Genomic DNA, 14,755 nt, shown 5'->3' with positions numbered 1-14,755 from the left:
CCGGTTTTAACAAACCATAATTAAATTTTGGGTTGATTATTTATTTAGACTAAACCAATCTGAAAAATAATTCTGAAAAATAATTTCTCCTTAATGGTTTAGTAAACCAGACATGCTTATATATTAATTATAAAATGTATCTATGTCATCTTCAGTTCTGTTCTCTTTAAATGATTTCAAGGCTGAAAAAAAAAACAGTTTCAATAAGGTCCAAAGATTAAATAAACAACAAATGAAAGGAAAGGAAGAAGAAGAAGATTGGTGTGTAAAGATTCAATCGTCCTTCCCCCATGTGCAGTTTTTATCATTATTCAGAGAAGATAACAAAGCGTTTAAATCGCCGTCTGTTTAAAGATATCAGCATATCTACTTTAAAAACAATAAGAAATATTCTGCAAAACAGTTTTAGTTTTATTTTCTCCAATATTATCCGCTGTAGATACTAATTTAGAGTTCTATATTAATATCAAATTTAGAGTTTTAAAATTGTAAAGCTTGGCGTGTAAAAATTTGAAGGTTCTTTTCCGATGTATAATTGGATATGTATAAAATAACTCATTTTAAATAATTAAAATTATGATAAAAGTTGGTTTGTCTAGAGGATGTTATGTTTAAAACATCCACGTAACTCTTATGTCAAGTAATTTTAAGATAACTTTTATTCAGAAAATATACTAAAAATAATAAAAAATAATATAAAAGATTATGCAGTGCTGTTTATTTAGTTATATCTAATGTTTATAAATGATGGTAATGGTTTGCCAAATTCCTAATTTCTCCATAATCTAATATTATTACGAGTAAATGACCATGGTAAGTTTGCAATTTTCAAAGCCAGTTGATGAAATATCAATCAATCTTATGATTCACTGATTGTACATAGAATTTTTCAAATATAGTGATTTTGATAACCATCTAAATATAATGTAACCAGAGGAGTTATGTATTTGAACCAAGATTCCATTATGAGAGATGCTATGAAGTACTTGTGACGTTAGGAGATTACAAAACTCGATTTATAATAATTTACTGCGTACGTCTAATTAACCTTAAACATATCCAACTATTTTAAAAAAAACAAGGATTAAGTAACGTCTAGATTCGATAAATAATATATCTAAGCATGAGAGCAATGCAGAAGATGCAAATGGTTAATCTTAAAACTTGGGTATCATATGGCCAGAGATTGTCAGGTTTCTACCATTTGACCAATTTTTTTTTACTGGTCAGGTTTTCGGCACAAACAACTTAATTTCTTGGAGAATAAAAATATAAAGTCATAAATCAAGCAACCCAATTTATATTCATTAATCTAACTTCAGTTTGTTAATTTGAATCCTGTCTTTAATACCATTACATAAAAGAATTAGAAACATAAGAGATTTACCTCGTGCGAAGCACGGGAGACACACTAGTTATAAGTATTTCTTTATTCTTAAAACCTAAAACGTGAACTGTAGCTCAGCTATCTTTCATCACCATCATCTTCTTCGTTAGCCACCTGAAGCCATCTTCATGTTTCTCCCTCCATTAGTTGGTCCAACGACCATCATTGACCGTCATCTTCTGGGAGTAAGTAGCCAACTCTTTTCTCTACGTGTTATAGAAAGCGGATCTCCAATCGAATTTGTATTCTAAAAGTTATGTGTGTTTTACCAACGGATATTTCTGAATAACACATCTGAGACCAGTATTGGGGAAAGTCAGGAACGGATTATCAAATCATAGAATTTTGACGTCAAATTTTCATGGTAAATTCTAAACTCACAGATCTACCTATAGCAGAAAGCGGATCATCATTTGGAATTTCGGTTTAAATGTTATGGTTGTTTATTTGGGACTGATCTCTGCAGAGCGAGTCCACGAACAGTCAACTTCATAAGCGTTTTCCTGTTTATCCCGACTGACTTAGAAAACGAGCGAGATACCTTTGGAAAGGTCTCGTTGTCAGCCTTCCATATCATTCTTCAGATCGACAAACTGAGGTACAGTTACGAAGTTATGTCCATTTTAATTCCGGGTATCAACTCTGTTCAAATCCGAAAATCATAAACCTAGTCTTCTAATTTGGAAACTCTAAATTTATTGTTTTAGGAAAGTTTCTTATGGACCTAAGCCATTAATTCTCGTGTCGCAGTTGACCGTACCCTCCGTTGTCCATTTCATCCAGTGGCTAAGGTGAGGGTTATTCCGTTTAATCCCGTGCTAGTTTAGTACTACCATTATGGAAAGTTTAGTTTCGAAACATGTTCCGTCTCTGTGAATCGAGTCTAACTGGAGTCTTGTTTGTTTTTATTTTATTCTTTGCCTAAACCGGAGATAAGAAATTAGATGATTCAACTGTTGATTGATTTGGTTGATGTCAAAAGACGGTTATATATAAGTATACATATAGTATGGATTGGTTAGCCTGATACAGGGAAGTACTTCTGTATCGGCCTATTTGTGTGGAGATTATGGGGTGTACAGGGAAGCACTTATGTACCACGTATGAGCTGCGGGAGTACAGGGAACCACTTCTGTACTACGTGGCAATTGTTTGTGTTGAGATTGCGGGGCGTACAGGGAAGCGCTTCTGTACCACGCATGAGCTGCGGGAGTATGGGAAGCACTTCTGTACTACACATACTTTTGGTATACATATAAATGTATATATCTATATCTGTAAGAGGAGAATGCGGGGTGCAACGAATAGCTATGTACTATAAGCGCATTGGTTTTTATGTGTGGCGCATTAGGTGTCGTGTTTGTTTCATGCTAGAGCTAGGCCTGCATAGTCGTAGTGCTATGTACTAAGTCAGTGGTTTGCAGTTTAGCATCTCATACCTCACTGAGTGACTCCCTGTTGCTTACCCCTCTTTTCTCCCCCCTTCCAGGTGAGACTGTCGAGCATGAGTGATTGCTATCGGATTGGTGCTTTTGGGTGTTTAGTTTTTTCCATTTCAGACTTGCGGGTTTTATGGTTTTATCGTATTTTCTGGATTTATTCCATTATTTGGATTTATAACTATTTGTCGGATTTATGATATGTGCAGACGATTTATGAGGATTAATAAATAGAGATTTCACGATTATTATTTGTTATTTTATTTTGGAGAGTACGGATATTACAAAAATGTGTATATGACTATTAGTCTGTAAATACTAAATACCTATGACAAAACACAAGCAAGCGCATCCCTTTTATATTAAAAGAGAAACATTTTTTAAGACTAACCTTATGCTCATGTATTATTAACCAAAATGCCATTTCCTATGTGGCAACACCATATTCACTCTCACACTTTCTAATTAAAAACTCCCTCTTTACTAGATTTATTACATTCTTTGCCATTATTTATAATTATAGCTTAGCATAATGTTTTAATAGTATATCTTGGTAACGTACAATCTCAATGTAGACGAAGGAAGTAACCGGTTATTTGATAATGTGTTTTATATCATTTTAAAACCGGTTGACATATATTATATTACATATGACTACTATACTCGAATGTTGTTTAAATGTATACTCGAGATCACACTATATCAAATGAGATAACTTGAAATCGGTTTAATGTATTTTTCTTAATGAAGATTATAATTTATAATTTGAAATCGGTTTAATGTATCTTTACATGTGATCTTAATGAGGATGATATCAAAACCGAGTGTTGCTTTTGTTGTGTTACTTTTCGATTTTATGTTAATATGTTTTATATCAATTTAAAATCGGTTACCATATATTATATTACATAAAAAATACTAAGGAATCTCATTTTCATGTATCGAATATATCACACTATATATTATATCACATATGAAAATAATCAATGATAATTCAATGTATACTCGAGATCTTTGGCAATGTCGATAACCATCTATCAATGCAATAAATCAGGAAATATGGCAATTATGGTATTGATTGCCATAATATAATTTTCAAAGATCATAAAGGCATTGTCAACCACACAATACTTGCGTGACAATGCATGATTGCCGTATGAATATTTCAAATTAGGAAATATGAAGCTAAATATAACACTAATTCCGGTTATATATGTACTCATTAATATTGGCCGAATTTGGTAATGGAAATTTATCGTCGAAACCGAATCATATAGTCATATTTTTGATCTTCACTGACTAATTTTAAATTTAATTTAGTTAACTAGAATTTCAGTTTGTTTTCTATACTATTCCAATAAATTCGCATAGCAACGATCAAGGCAAGTTTTCAAAATTCAGTATTTTGAATATAAAGGGGATGTGAATATTTTGCCTTGGACATAATTTTAATTGATTTTACGGAAATAATTAAGGCAAATAGCTATAATTGCCCTCGGCCCGCGTCTTGCATATATAAATACAAGGCTGTATGATTACATCTCCTCATCCATAAAGTAGTATCCTATATTATATTTTGTTTCTTTCATATTTTAGTATTATTTTGCTTATGTTTCGTTTTATTTTATATTTATAATTTAGTTTATGCTTTTATTGCTTTTGTATCGTTTTTATCTTTACTTCATAATTTATTTTATATAAGTTTTTTCTTACTCTTATAGATTCATTTCCACGAAATATACTTCAATTAAACAAAACAAATACACAAGTTTTTTTTTAAAATCCAAGCTTAATTTATATAGACATACACAATTTCGTTGAATCTCCCTTATTATATAACATGTAATATTTCTTTCTAAGATTATTAACTTTCTAATACCTATTGATTCAAAAATCTCTTTAAATCTTCTCATCCCGCGCAGGGCGCGGGTTATCATCTAGTGCATACATTATTCATATGACGTAAGTATGCATGCCTTAGCATTACCTTTTTCATAGAACCCCAATATACCTAACGCTTTTACCCACAAGTAACTTTGTTGAAGAACATATGCAACATAGCTTCTGGCCTCATTTTGGCTTCTTATGTCTCAGTTTCGAACCTACACTGCCATGAGGAACTGGGCCAGGATAAGGAAAACCGCCTCCGTAAACCGGGCTAGGGTTCCAAAACCCGTAATCTCCATACAACTTTGGTAGAAAGCTCTTGGATTTCACCTTATAGGAAGAATCTAAATCTTGAGATGATGAAGATTTGGAAGTAGAGAAAGAGGGTCTTGCCATTACGGTCGAGATGATGATAATAGCAAGGGTAGTTATGAGAAACATAGACATGCTAGAAACGTAAGGAAACATCATCAAAATACTTAGGATGTGCATGATGTTCTTACCTGTTCTGAGCTATTTAAAACAAGATTAGATAGAGGATTACAGCACATGTCCTGTTTTAATATTTAATTATATTGAATAATTATGAAACTAACTTGTTTTACATCAAAGGTGTAATGAAGAGAAGGCTTTTGAGGATTCAATAGCTGTTTTTGGTCATCACGTCATATGAATGAAAAAGATCATGATGTTTGCATGAACTTTGTTGTTTATACTCATGGAAACGAAATCACGTTGGTTACTAATTAGTCAACTCTTCGTATGGATTCTTCTGAACGTAGCAAATAGAGCAAGGCCCATTAGTATTATAAGGCCCATATTGATATTGACATAGCGCTAGATTTGCTTCCACGATTTCTTGGTTTGCCGTTAAAACATCATTAACCCAAAAAACCATTTTGGATTTCTTATTAATTTTTAAGTATTAAATGTTATATAAAAGAACTAGCTAAGAGACAGCAACATTTTTGTGCTCCACTGAAAGTTTCTTATTTAGGGATTTTTAAAAAAAAAATTAAACATTATTTACCAGTGAAAAAGGAAATCGGCTTTGGCTGGCTCTCTCGTCGCGCACAAAGTTGAAAGGGCATAAAGAAAACCAAACGAACGAGTTTGAAGCATTGATTAGCAAAAGATAGAATTCTCTCTAGTAGGTATGAACAAGAGGACGTGTCCATGATAGGCATTGTAGAATCACATTTGCAAAACAACTGAAAAAATAAATACATATTCAAGGGGGAGGAAACAGAAGCAAGTAAAGCAACTCAATCAACCAGAATATTTAACAAACTCTTCTTCATATTGGAAAAGAACCAGCAGAAGATGCAAAGCAAGAATACAAGTAAGATTTTCAAATGGTCTCATTCAACCAACATTCAAAGCACATGAAGCGTAAGTTGTCCGGAGTTAACATCAAGCTTAGACAGCATAGAGACTCAAGATTGTTCCAAAATAGTCCAGCTAAGAAACGAGAACAGTCACATGTTAGATATGCAGTTTTAATATCCTGTTTGCAACAAGCTGATTATTTTGATTTTCAACAAGGGCATTATACTAGAGACCAGGGTCGGATTAATAAAACTTGTTAAAATTCAACAAATCGTGTTTTTTTTCTAATACTGATATGATAAGAGAGACAATTCATTGCAAAGCATTATTGAATAGACCATGTTCACTTAAACCTCGTTGATTCTCTCTTACAAGCGTAAAAAGAACAATTTAGTGTTGTTTACCTCTCAACTCTTTAAGTAGACGGAAAGAGAAGCCCTTTCAATCAACAGTCACAACAACGTGTGGCTTAAACATAACTGCAGCATCAATAGTCTCCTTCAACTTCACCTGCAATCTCAAATAAATAAAAGAATCAAAAGACATTAAACTCTAACTCCAAGGTTTAACATCTCACACGGAACTTATAAAGATGCGGCAAAAGCTCCCACAAACCCCATTACAGCCAAATCCTCCATGGGAAACAACGAAGTCAATCCTTGCTTGCACCATCATTGATTTTACATAAGACGAGAGCCGATGTTATCGCCGGCGACGATAAATACTCTTAGCTCCCCATCGGCTGCCGCCTTATCGATCCCCAAAGTAGTTAAATCGACAGATGAAATCGACGACAGAGAAGTATAACCAGCCGATATCAGCTTTCCTCTAATCGAAGACGAAAGACGACAACGGTAGCCTCGACGTCTCCATGATCGTCGTCGAGAGTGAAGCGGAGAGGGAGAGAATCACGAGAGAGAGAGAAGAGAGAAACGACTACGATCGAAGACACCCCCACCCCCTCTCTCTCCTGGTTTATGTTTACATTATTTTATTTAGAAAAGTTTCTTTTTCTATCAAACCTTTCCTTTAGAAACTTAAATAACGGTTACATCTCTAGCAACAGAGTTTTGCAACAAAAACAGAGCATCTTTAGCCAACTGATCAGCGGGCGCATTACAGGTGCAATTGATAAAATTTAAAAGAGATAGAAGTCAAGGAGAGGCGCAACACACAGATGTCATGGAGGATTCTTTGGAGCTCAATCACAGACTTGTTTCCTGTGATGAGAGAGATGAGACTTTTTGAATTAGAGAAACAAATCAAGTCTTTAACTTTGTGTGATATCGCAGCTTCCATAGCTGCCTTCAATGCCAGCGCTTCCGCAATCAGCACAGATGCTACCACTTCAGTTGAAGTCGAGCCCTGGACTAGCGTAGCTCCATCTGGTTTCAAACAAATCCATCCTAATCCTCCTGCACCGGTGGAGCTGTTCCAAGCAGCATCGGAGTAACAAGAGAAGATATTGTTGTTTACCTGTGGGACGGCTGGGGTATGTATTCGAACTGCTTTGCTTTGACAGTCTTTGGGCGAATCAGAGGGGGTTTTGGTGCTTTGTATTAGCATTTTGCCATTCATGAGCACTTTTAATGGCTTTGGTCAACACATCTGATTCCGAAAAAGACTTATCTTCGAAGCATAATTGGTTTCTGCTTGTCCATAGAACCCACAAGATCCAAGGGTACATCGGTACCGACAAGCCCACCGGCAGGAGATTATGCATTTTAGTGCACGTCTTGGGTAGTTCCTCAGTCGAAGAGACTGAGCTAGTAGATGGTACAAACATTGCATGACAAGCTTCCCAGATTCTCCTTGCAAATGGACAGTGGAACATAACATGAATAACGGATTCACTTTCTCCACATCTCTTGCACCTGCCATCAACCTGCACGAATTGAAGTTTAAATGTCATTTTATTTACTTTCTCCTTTTTACAATCAATGAATATCAGTTAAAAATTTACACATTAAAAACCCATTAAATTTTCTGTTTGTCTCTAACTACTAGTATACTATTTGTTTATTTTGTTAACTAATAAACTAAAATTAAGATAATTTAAAAAATCTATTGAATAAATGCATTTAAAATATAGAAAATAATAATGGAATATATTTTAAAATCTATAGTTACACTTAATAGGAAATAGAAAAGGTATTAGTCAAATGTCAATTTATTTCTAACTAGATTTGGGCCCGTACGTTGCAACGGGTTTTACTTGATATTTTAATTTAATAAAAAATATTAAAAAATTATTTTATTCTTGTTTTAAAATTGTTTTTATATATGTCATGTGAAATTTATTTTATAGTTAAGAACTCGTTTTCACACATAAGTTTCAGTTAGTATTTGTTAGAGCTAGAAAAAATATCCAAACGTAAAAATTTAAACCGGATCCAACCCGAAATAATAATTATAATGAAATAAAAAGGAATTTGGAAGTTAAATAAGACCAAGAAGCAATGACAACATTATACACTTTCTTATGTACTAATTTAATGTTTTATTAAACTTATCTGATGTTAAATAATTTTTTTGATTCATTTTTTATTAATGATATATTTTCATAATAACATTTTAATTAAAATAAATTATAAAGTACTACATAGTAAAAATAAAAAATGTAATAAGATAATGATGAAGCTTGATTTGTTTTTGACTAAACATATGTACGGTGACAATAATAATAATCAATTTTTTATGAGGAAAAATTTATTTTTCATATTTCTTTTATTTAGGATTTAAGGAAAAAAAAATTATTTTCACATAATGTTAGATTTTTATTAATACATACACAATGTTTTTTTTTGTACAAATTTCACAATCATATCGGGTGAAATATTTGAAGTTATTTTTGGTTTATAATTTTTTAACACAAAATTATCTATTAAAAAGAAAAGTTAGTTATTTATAAAAAATAAGTACTTTAAATTTTTTAAAAAGGAAAATTCCAACTATAATTCGTTTTTGTTTAAAGATTTTTATACAACTAATATATTTTCAATAAAAAATTATGTTTAGTTAATTATATATTGTGTCTTATACATACAAACATATATTCCTCATATTTACACATACTTGTGTATGATAAAAACACCGTAACTAAAAAAAACTTGAGTTAGTTATTTATAAGAAATAAGTTACTTTAAATTTTTTAAAAAGGAAAATTCCAACTATAATTCGTTTTTGTTTTTTAAGATTTTTATACAACTAATATATTTCCAATAAAAAATATGTTTAGTTAATTATATATTGTGTCTTATACATACAAAGATATATTTCTCATATTTACACATACTTATGTATGATAAAAACATCGTAACTAAAAAAAACTTGTGTTAGCATCATAAAATGTAATAAGAGTGATAAAAAAAATTGAATTGTTTAAAGAAATTAAAAGAAAACAGATAATATTTTTCTTGTCAATACTATTTTTGTGAAAATAATATGAGGAAGCATAAACCTAAATATAGATGTGAAAATAATATTTATTTTGGTTTATATTTTTGTACCATACATTTATCTGTTAAAAAAGAAAGTTAGTTATTTATATGAAAATAATAACACTACTTTTAAATTTTTATTTTTTTAGGTTTTAAAAAAGGAATATCACTTATTTTATAGTTAGTTTTTCTATTTTATTTTTATTAAATAATTTCTTGTACTTGTAGGATTTTATAATTCGTTTTTATTTAATTTGTTTAAAAAAAATTAATATTTTCTCTTATAATATCTTTCTTTAGTATTTTTAAAATGAAAAATATACAAAATATTTTAAAAAGAAAAAAAATAATCTCAAATAGCTTTTACAATTATTCTTTGTTTATAGAATTTTCAAAAATTAAATTTACTATCAAATATTTTTAAAAGATTATAAAAAGAACCATACAAATATAATTGTAAAAGGCTACGTAATAGTAATTTTCCTTTTCTTAACTCCTAAAAAGAATAATAAACTATATTATTGTAATATTTTTCCTTTTCTAGTGTCCCAAAAAATGTAATAATAATTTTCTTTTTCTATTTTTTTTAAATTCTAATAAAAGAGAATTGTAATATATTTTTGACACATGTCACAATCTTAATAAATTAATTGACACATGTCGCAATCATATTAATTAGCAACTTTGAAAAACCAAGTTTTATATAATAAGATGATATTCTGAATTATAACTTAATAAAAACTGCTTATATATAAAAGCTTCTCTACACATATTGATGCTTTAATGTCAAGTTTCTATATCAAACCAAAAATGCTATGTTTTTGAACAGAAAAATGAATTAGACTTGATTTCGTTTCAGAAATTCATGATAATGATATAAAAGAAAAAGAACATGAAACAGACTTAATTTAGTTGACTAGATGTGGTAGCTGGTTTGGTAAGAGCATTGGGGGCCAATTGTCATGCTCCTGGATTCGATGTCAGGCGGAGGGAAACTGCTCATCCTGTCAGCAAATGCGGTACTGGGTGTTGGCCTTGTCCCCAGCCCAGGTAAAGCCTTCCCGGGTGAAGTGGACCGCTGCTTAACCGGGCCCAGGGGAATGATCCACGTAAGTGGGGAACCCCTGGATTATAAAAAAAAAAAAAAAAAAAAAAAAAAAAAAAAACAAGACTTAATTTAGTTTCAGAATTCATGATATATTAGCACGTGTTTTAAATGTGTTTAGCTTGCATATGATACGCGCCAAATAAATGAGATTCAGTCAATGAGGGACACGCTTTGATCCAAATGTCTCCACTGTCTCCGGCTTGACCAGTAGAAAAATCCAAAGTCTCTGCACGTTCCAATAGTTAACTAATCTTATAATTCTTTTTTTGATAACTTAGCTCAATATCTTAAGAAGAGGGGAATACCATTGAATTGGGAAAAAATGATAATGATGGAGGGAATAAAATTGAAGGGAAATAGGATACAGAGTGCAAATAGGGGGGAAGCTGTGTGTAGGGAGTACAAATTCTCTTCTTTTTTTCCTTAAGAACAAGTATAATTCTAAATTTTTTTTTGGTCAAACCGTATATAATTCTAAATTTTTTAAGATACTTTTATCACGATGATGATTGAGTTTCATATTCATGCATCAACCCCACTAGTTTGTATACTCTGAACCATAACCATTAGATTTTATTCTTATTATATTCCACTGTCCAATTCCTCCGTTGGATCCAAAAAACTATCCTTAAACGTTCTAACAAAAAAAAAACAATTAACGCGTAAGACGTAAGTATATTATTAGATTCGTATGGTAAATGGACCAAATGAATGAAACTGAAAAAAAAGTTCCTAATAGTGATTGGTCGCCGTGTATAAGTTATGTCTACGCGGATGCATAACATATATATATATACTAGTATGTTTCACCCGTGCTACGGACCGGTATTCTTTCTTTGCTTTTTAATAAATTCAAAATATTATATTTACTTTCTCCATAATTAATAACAAAAATCTCTTTTTTTTTTAGTTTATCTTTAACTTGTTGTGACCCAAAATCAACATTTATTATACATAAAATAAATTTGAATAGTTAGAAGAAAATAAATTATGGTAAAATAATATATTTTATATCTATTACTAAAACTAAATATAGTAAAAGAAATATTGTATACTTTAGATATTATTTTAATTAACAAATTCACCTCAAGTATATCTAAACATTCTTGTATATGTTAAGCCCATGATATTTACTATATAAAAATACTGTCCAAAACATTATGGGGCTTTCACAAATTCTATATTAAATAATTTGTCAACCATACGTAATATATGTTAAGCATATGATATTTTCTATACAATGTATTCAACGCTAATTGTTGTTTAAAGAAAAAAATATTGGTCGTTGCCTTCTTTGAATAAATAGTTAAAAGATTTTGCTTCTGTTATCAATTAAAACATGACCAGCAGGTGACGTGGGTTTATTGCATCCCTTCCCTTCCTTTCTTCTTCAATAGCCGTAGACTTTAATTTTCAACATGTTTTCGCTTCACTGTAAGCTGAGAATTGTCCTATACGTTGAAGTTTCTTCTTCATCAATCTGCCTCAATATCCGATAATCATATATCTTCATCTCATTTTTCTTTGTTTCCAATCTGAAACATAGAAGAAATGAAAAGGTGTTCTCAGCTTCTTGAACAAAAAAAAAAGAATTCAAACTGTACAATGGAACATAATTAATTGCTGAGACTTAAAAACTTTATCACGTACTCCTTTGCTGAATTTTGTAGCCACCATAAGATTGAAGGCTAGTCTTCTTGAAGAGAAAAAAGAAAGAAGATAGAACATTGTTGATATCGAAACAAAACTTATGAGAGATGAAAGCTGTGGTTAACTTCATGGAAGAAATTAAACTGTTTCAAACCATTATATAAACAAAATTTGTTGCAGAAATGTAAGATGAGGAGGTGGGATCGTGGCTGTAACAGTTGAAGCAGTTAAAACAATTTGTGTTTTCTTTCTTTTGGTTCAGTTATTTTTATTTTAATTATTTTGTTAAAAATTTCACATGTCGGTTTTTTATTTGCTAGACGACTTGCGCTTTATTATATAAAAAATATATATTGTAACTGGGCATATTTGAATTTTTGATATAATGCCACATATTTGTTTTTTTAGAAAGAAAATATTTGAGTTTTAAAATTGATTATTGATGTTTATTTAATTGATGATGATTTTTTCGTCGCAGCCATAATTACCCAGGAGATAAGGTTTTAAAATCGAAAAAACTTATTATACAAAAAATGATATTCTATTTTTACATATTAAATGTTATTTTAAAATTATTTTTCTTGTTACAAAAAATGTCACTTTATAATTTAAATGCAAATTTTATTTATTTTCTACTTAAATTAATTGCAAAGTGCATTAATCTCATATATAATTTTATTCATCTCAAACACTATTGATAAACATGTGCAATTGCAAAGTGCATTATTAATCCGTCTGAAAAATGTCAAAGTGACACTTATTTAGAAACGGACGTAGTAACATTTTTGCTACACGTTTCCCATAACAAATCGTTTCAAAACCAATATATAATACACTCTTAATGTATTATATATAAATATGTTGTTGAGACTTACCATCTTATAGCATTTCCAACTTATTATTATTTTTATTTCTGTAATATCACATAGAGGTAAAATTGTTCTAATTCACTTCTACTATTTTTTGGTATAAATAGGGGAAGCAATATCAATTCTCTATCTTATACTCTATAATGGGAGATTGTTATTTTAAAGGAATACATTTGAGTAAACTCTATTTCTATTATTAAATTATTCTATAATAGTAAAATACATTTGATATGGTCTAAAGAGTAAAAATCATGCATATATAAAATGACTAGGAATCTAGAAAGAGACTTAAAATCATTTTTACGTATTTATTCAAAAATAAAATTTTACGGATTTATTATATATTTCTATACTATTACTTTGGATTACCAGACGAGCTTTTAATCTTATAATCATCAATCTTTAGGAATTCCAATTTAAAGCATAATATTTCATATTAAAAATAGTTTGAATTTAAAGAATCGATCTCCTTTGGTCTAGTTAAATGGGTAGTTGACAAAAAAAAAATCAATCTCTTTTCGTTACCAATAGACACACAAACATATTGGTATGTTCACTAATATTTAAAAAAACTGTAAACTAGTGAAAGTCATTTTTCGGAAACTATTCCCACAATTGAAGACACTTCAAATCTATCATAATTTTCTTACACAAAAATTCTATGCAGTAATTCGTATATGTTGTTGCCGTTGATACACTTGCGGTTACCGGTAGACATTTTAAAATATCATTTTTGAATTAATTTTGTTTGAAATGAATATTAAATTAATTCAAAACAAAAAGAAACTAATGTTTAACTAAATTTTTTAAATTGGATAATCATCCTGAAAATGAAAGATATTTAGCAAAAGGAAGAAAACCGAAAGATAGTTCTGTGAAGACCGAGTTGTTATGGACTTATGGTCCATTCGTCAGAAAGTTCAAATGCAATTAAATAATTTGAAATTCTGAGGGGAAGAATCTATCAAATACCGAAAGCAAGGTGGAGTAAATGCATTGAATCTGAAGTTTGAACGGTGGGAAGCCGGGAAACCGGTAACACAACATAGTCCCAACATTTTCTCTGGTAGTTTTGTTGTATTTCTCACAAATCCCTAATAAAAGAAATAATTTAGAAGTGGCTGCGATAACTATACAAAATATGCTTCTCATCAGTGTTTTGTCTTCCGACATTTGTGCAGCCATGTGTCTTTGGTTCTGTAACCCGATCTTTACGTTCTTTGGTCTATACAAAGTTTCAAAAATGGGTACTTTTTAAGCAACACATAACTAAGTAATCATATTTTATTCTAATTTTAAAATATATGTGTTTTTTAAATACTCCTATGATTTTGTTCTTCTAACTATTAGTAGGCGTAAAAGCTGGGTACTAAAGCCATCCGCAACCGCATGAGAGACAGTTTGGGTACTTGCAATATTGGCACGGTTTGTTTTAAATATTAGTACATGATTCGATCTCTTTTTGAAGACTTTGCACTCATGAGAGAGTTTAAGCTATATTCAAAAACTACAATGAAGCAAAACATTCTAGCTTAACTGGTATCTTAGTTGGAAATTGATTAGACTATGCTGGACTGGAAAATATAATATAACATCCCTATTATTTTATTTTGTTAATTAAATTTTATGTATTATATAGATAACAA

General features: G+C 30.5%; 1 protein-coding gene and 2 long non-coding RNA genes across 3 annotated transcripts; all 3 read right to left on the bottom strand.

Moving 5' to 3' along the window:
• Positions 1-3,095: 3,095 nt before the first annotated feature.
• Positions 3,096-5,377, bottom strand: LOC106380406. The gene is made up of 2 exons (XM_013820160.3): positions 4,771-5,377; positions 3,096-3,180 (listed from the first exon to the last, which is right to left on the bottom strand). The coding sequence occupies exon 1, from the start codon at positions 5,203-5,205 to the stop codon at positions 4,897-4,899; it is 309 nt and encodes a 102-aa protein (XP_013675614.1). The 5' UTR covers positions 5,206-5,377; the 3' UTR covers positions 3,096-3,180; positions 4,771-4,896.
• A 431-nt stretch (positions 5,378-5,808) lies between these two features.
• On the bottom strand, positions 5,809-8,884 carry LOC111204075. Its single transcript, XR_007321398.1, has 3 exons — positions 6,658-8,884; positions 6,447-6,552; positions 5,809-6,174 (listed from the first exon to the last, which is right to left on the bottom strand). It is a non-coding gene; the product is annotated as an uncharacterized LOC111204075 (long non-coding RNA).
• Positions 8,885-11,674: 2,790 nt separating this feature from the next.
• LOC125584410 lies at positions 11,675-12,658 on the bottom strand. The gene is made up of 2 exons (XR_007321355.1): positions 12,241-12,658; positions 11,675-12,125 (listed from the first exon to the last, which is right to left on the bottom strand). It is a non-coding gene; the product is annotated as an uncharacterized LOC125584410 (long non-coding RNA).
• Positions 12,659-14,755: the final 2,097 nt, after the last annotated feature.

Source organism: Brassica napus, chromosome C3 (assembly GCF_020379485.1).
Source record: "Brassica napus cultivar Da-Ae chromosome C3, Da-Ae, whole genome shotgun sequence".
In the NCBI taxonomy this organism is placed as follows: Eukaryota; Viridiplantae; Streptophyta; class Magnoliopsida; order Brassicales; family Brassicaceae; genus Brassica; species Brassica napus.
This window is presented reverse-complemented; position numbering and strand designations above follow the sequence as displayed.

Bases quoted from the DNA above. Each gene is read 5' to 3' on its own strand.
- LOC106380406 (XM_013820160.3), bottom strand. From the start codon at position 5,205: ATGCACATCCTAAGTATTTTGATGATGTTTCCTTACGTTTCTAGCATG.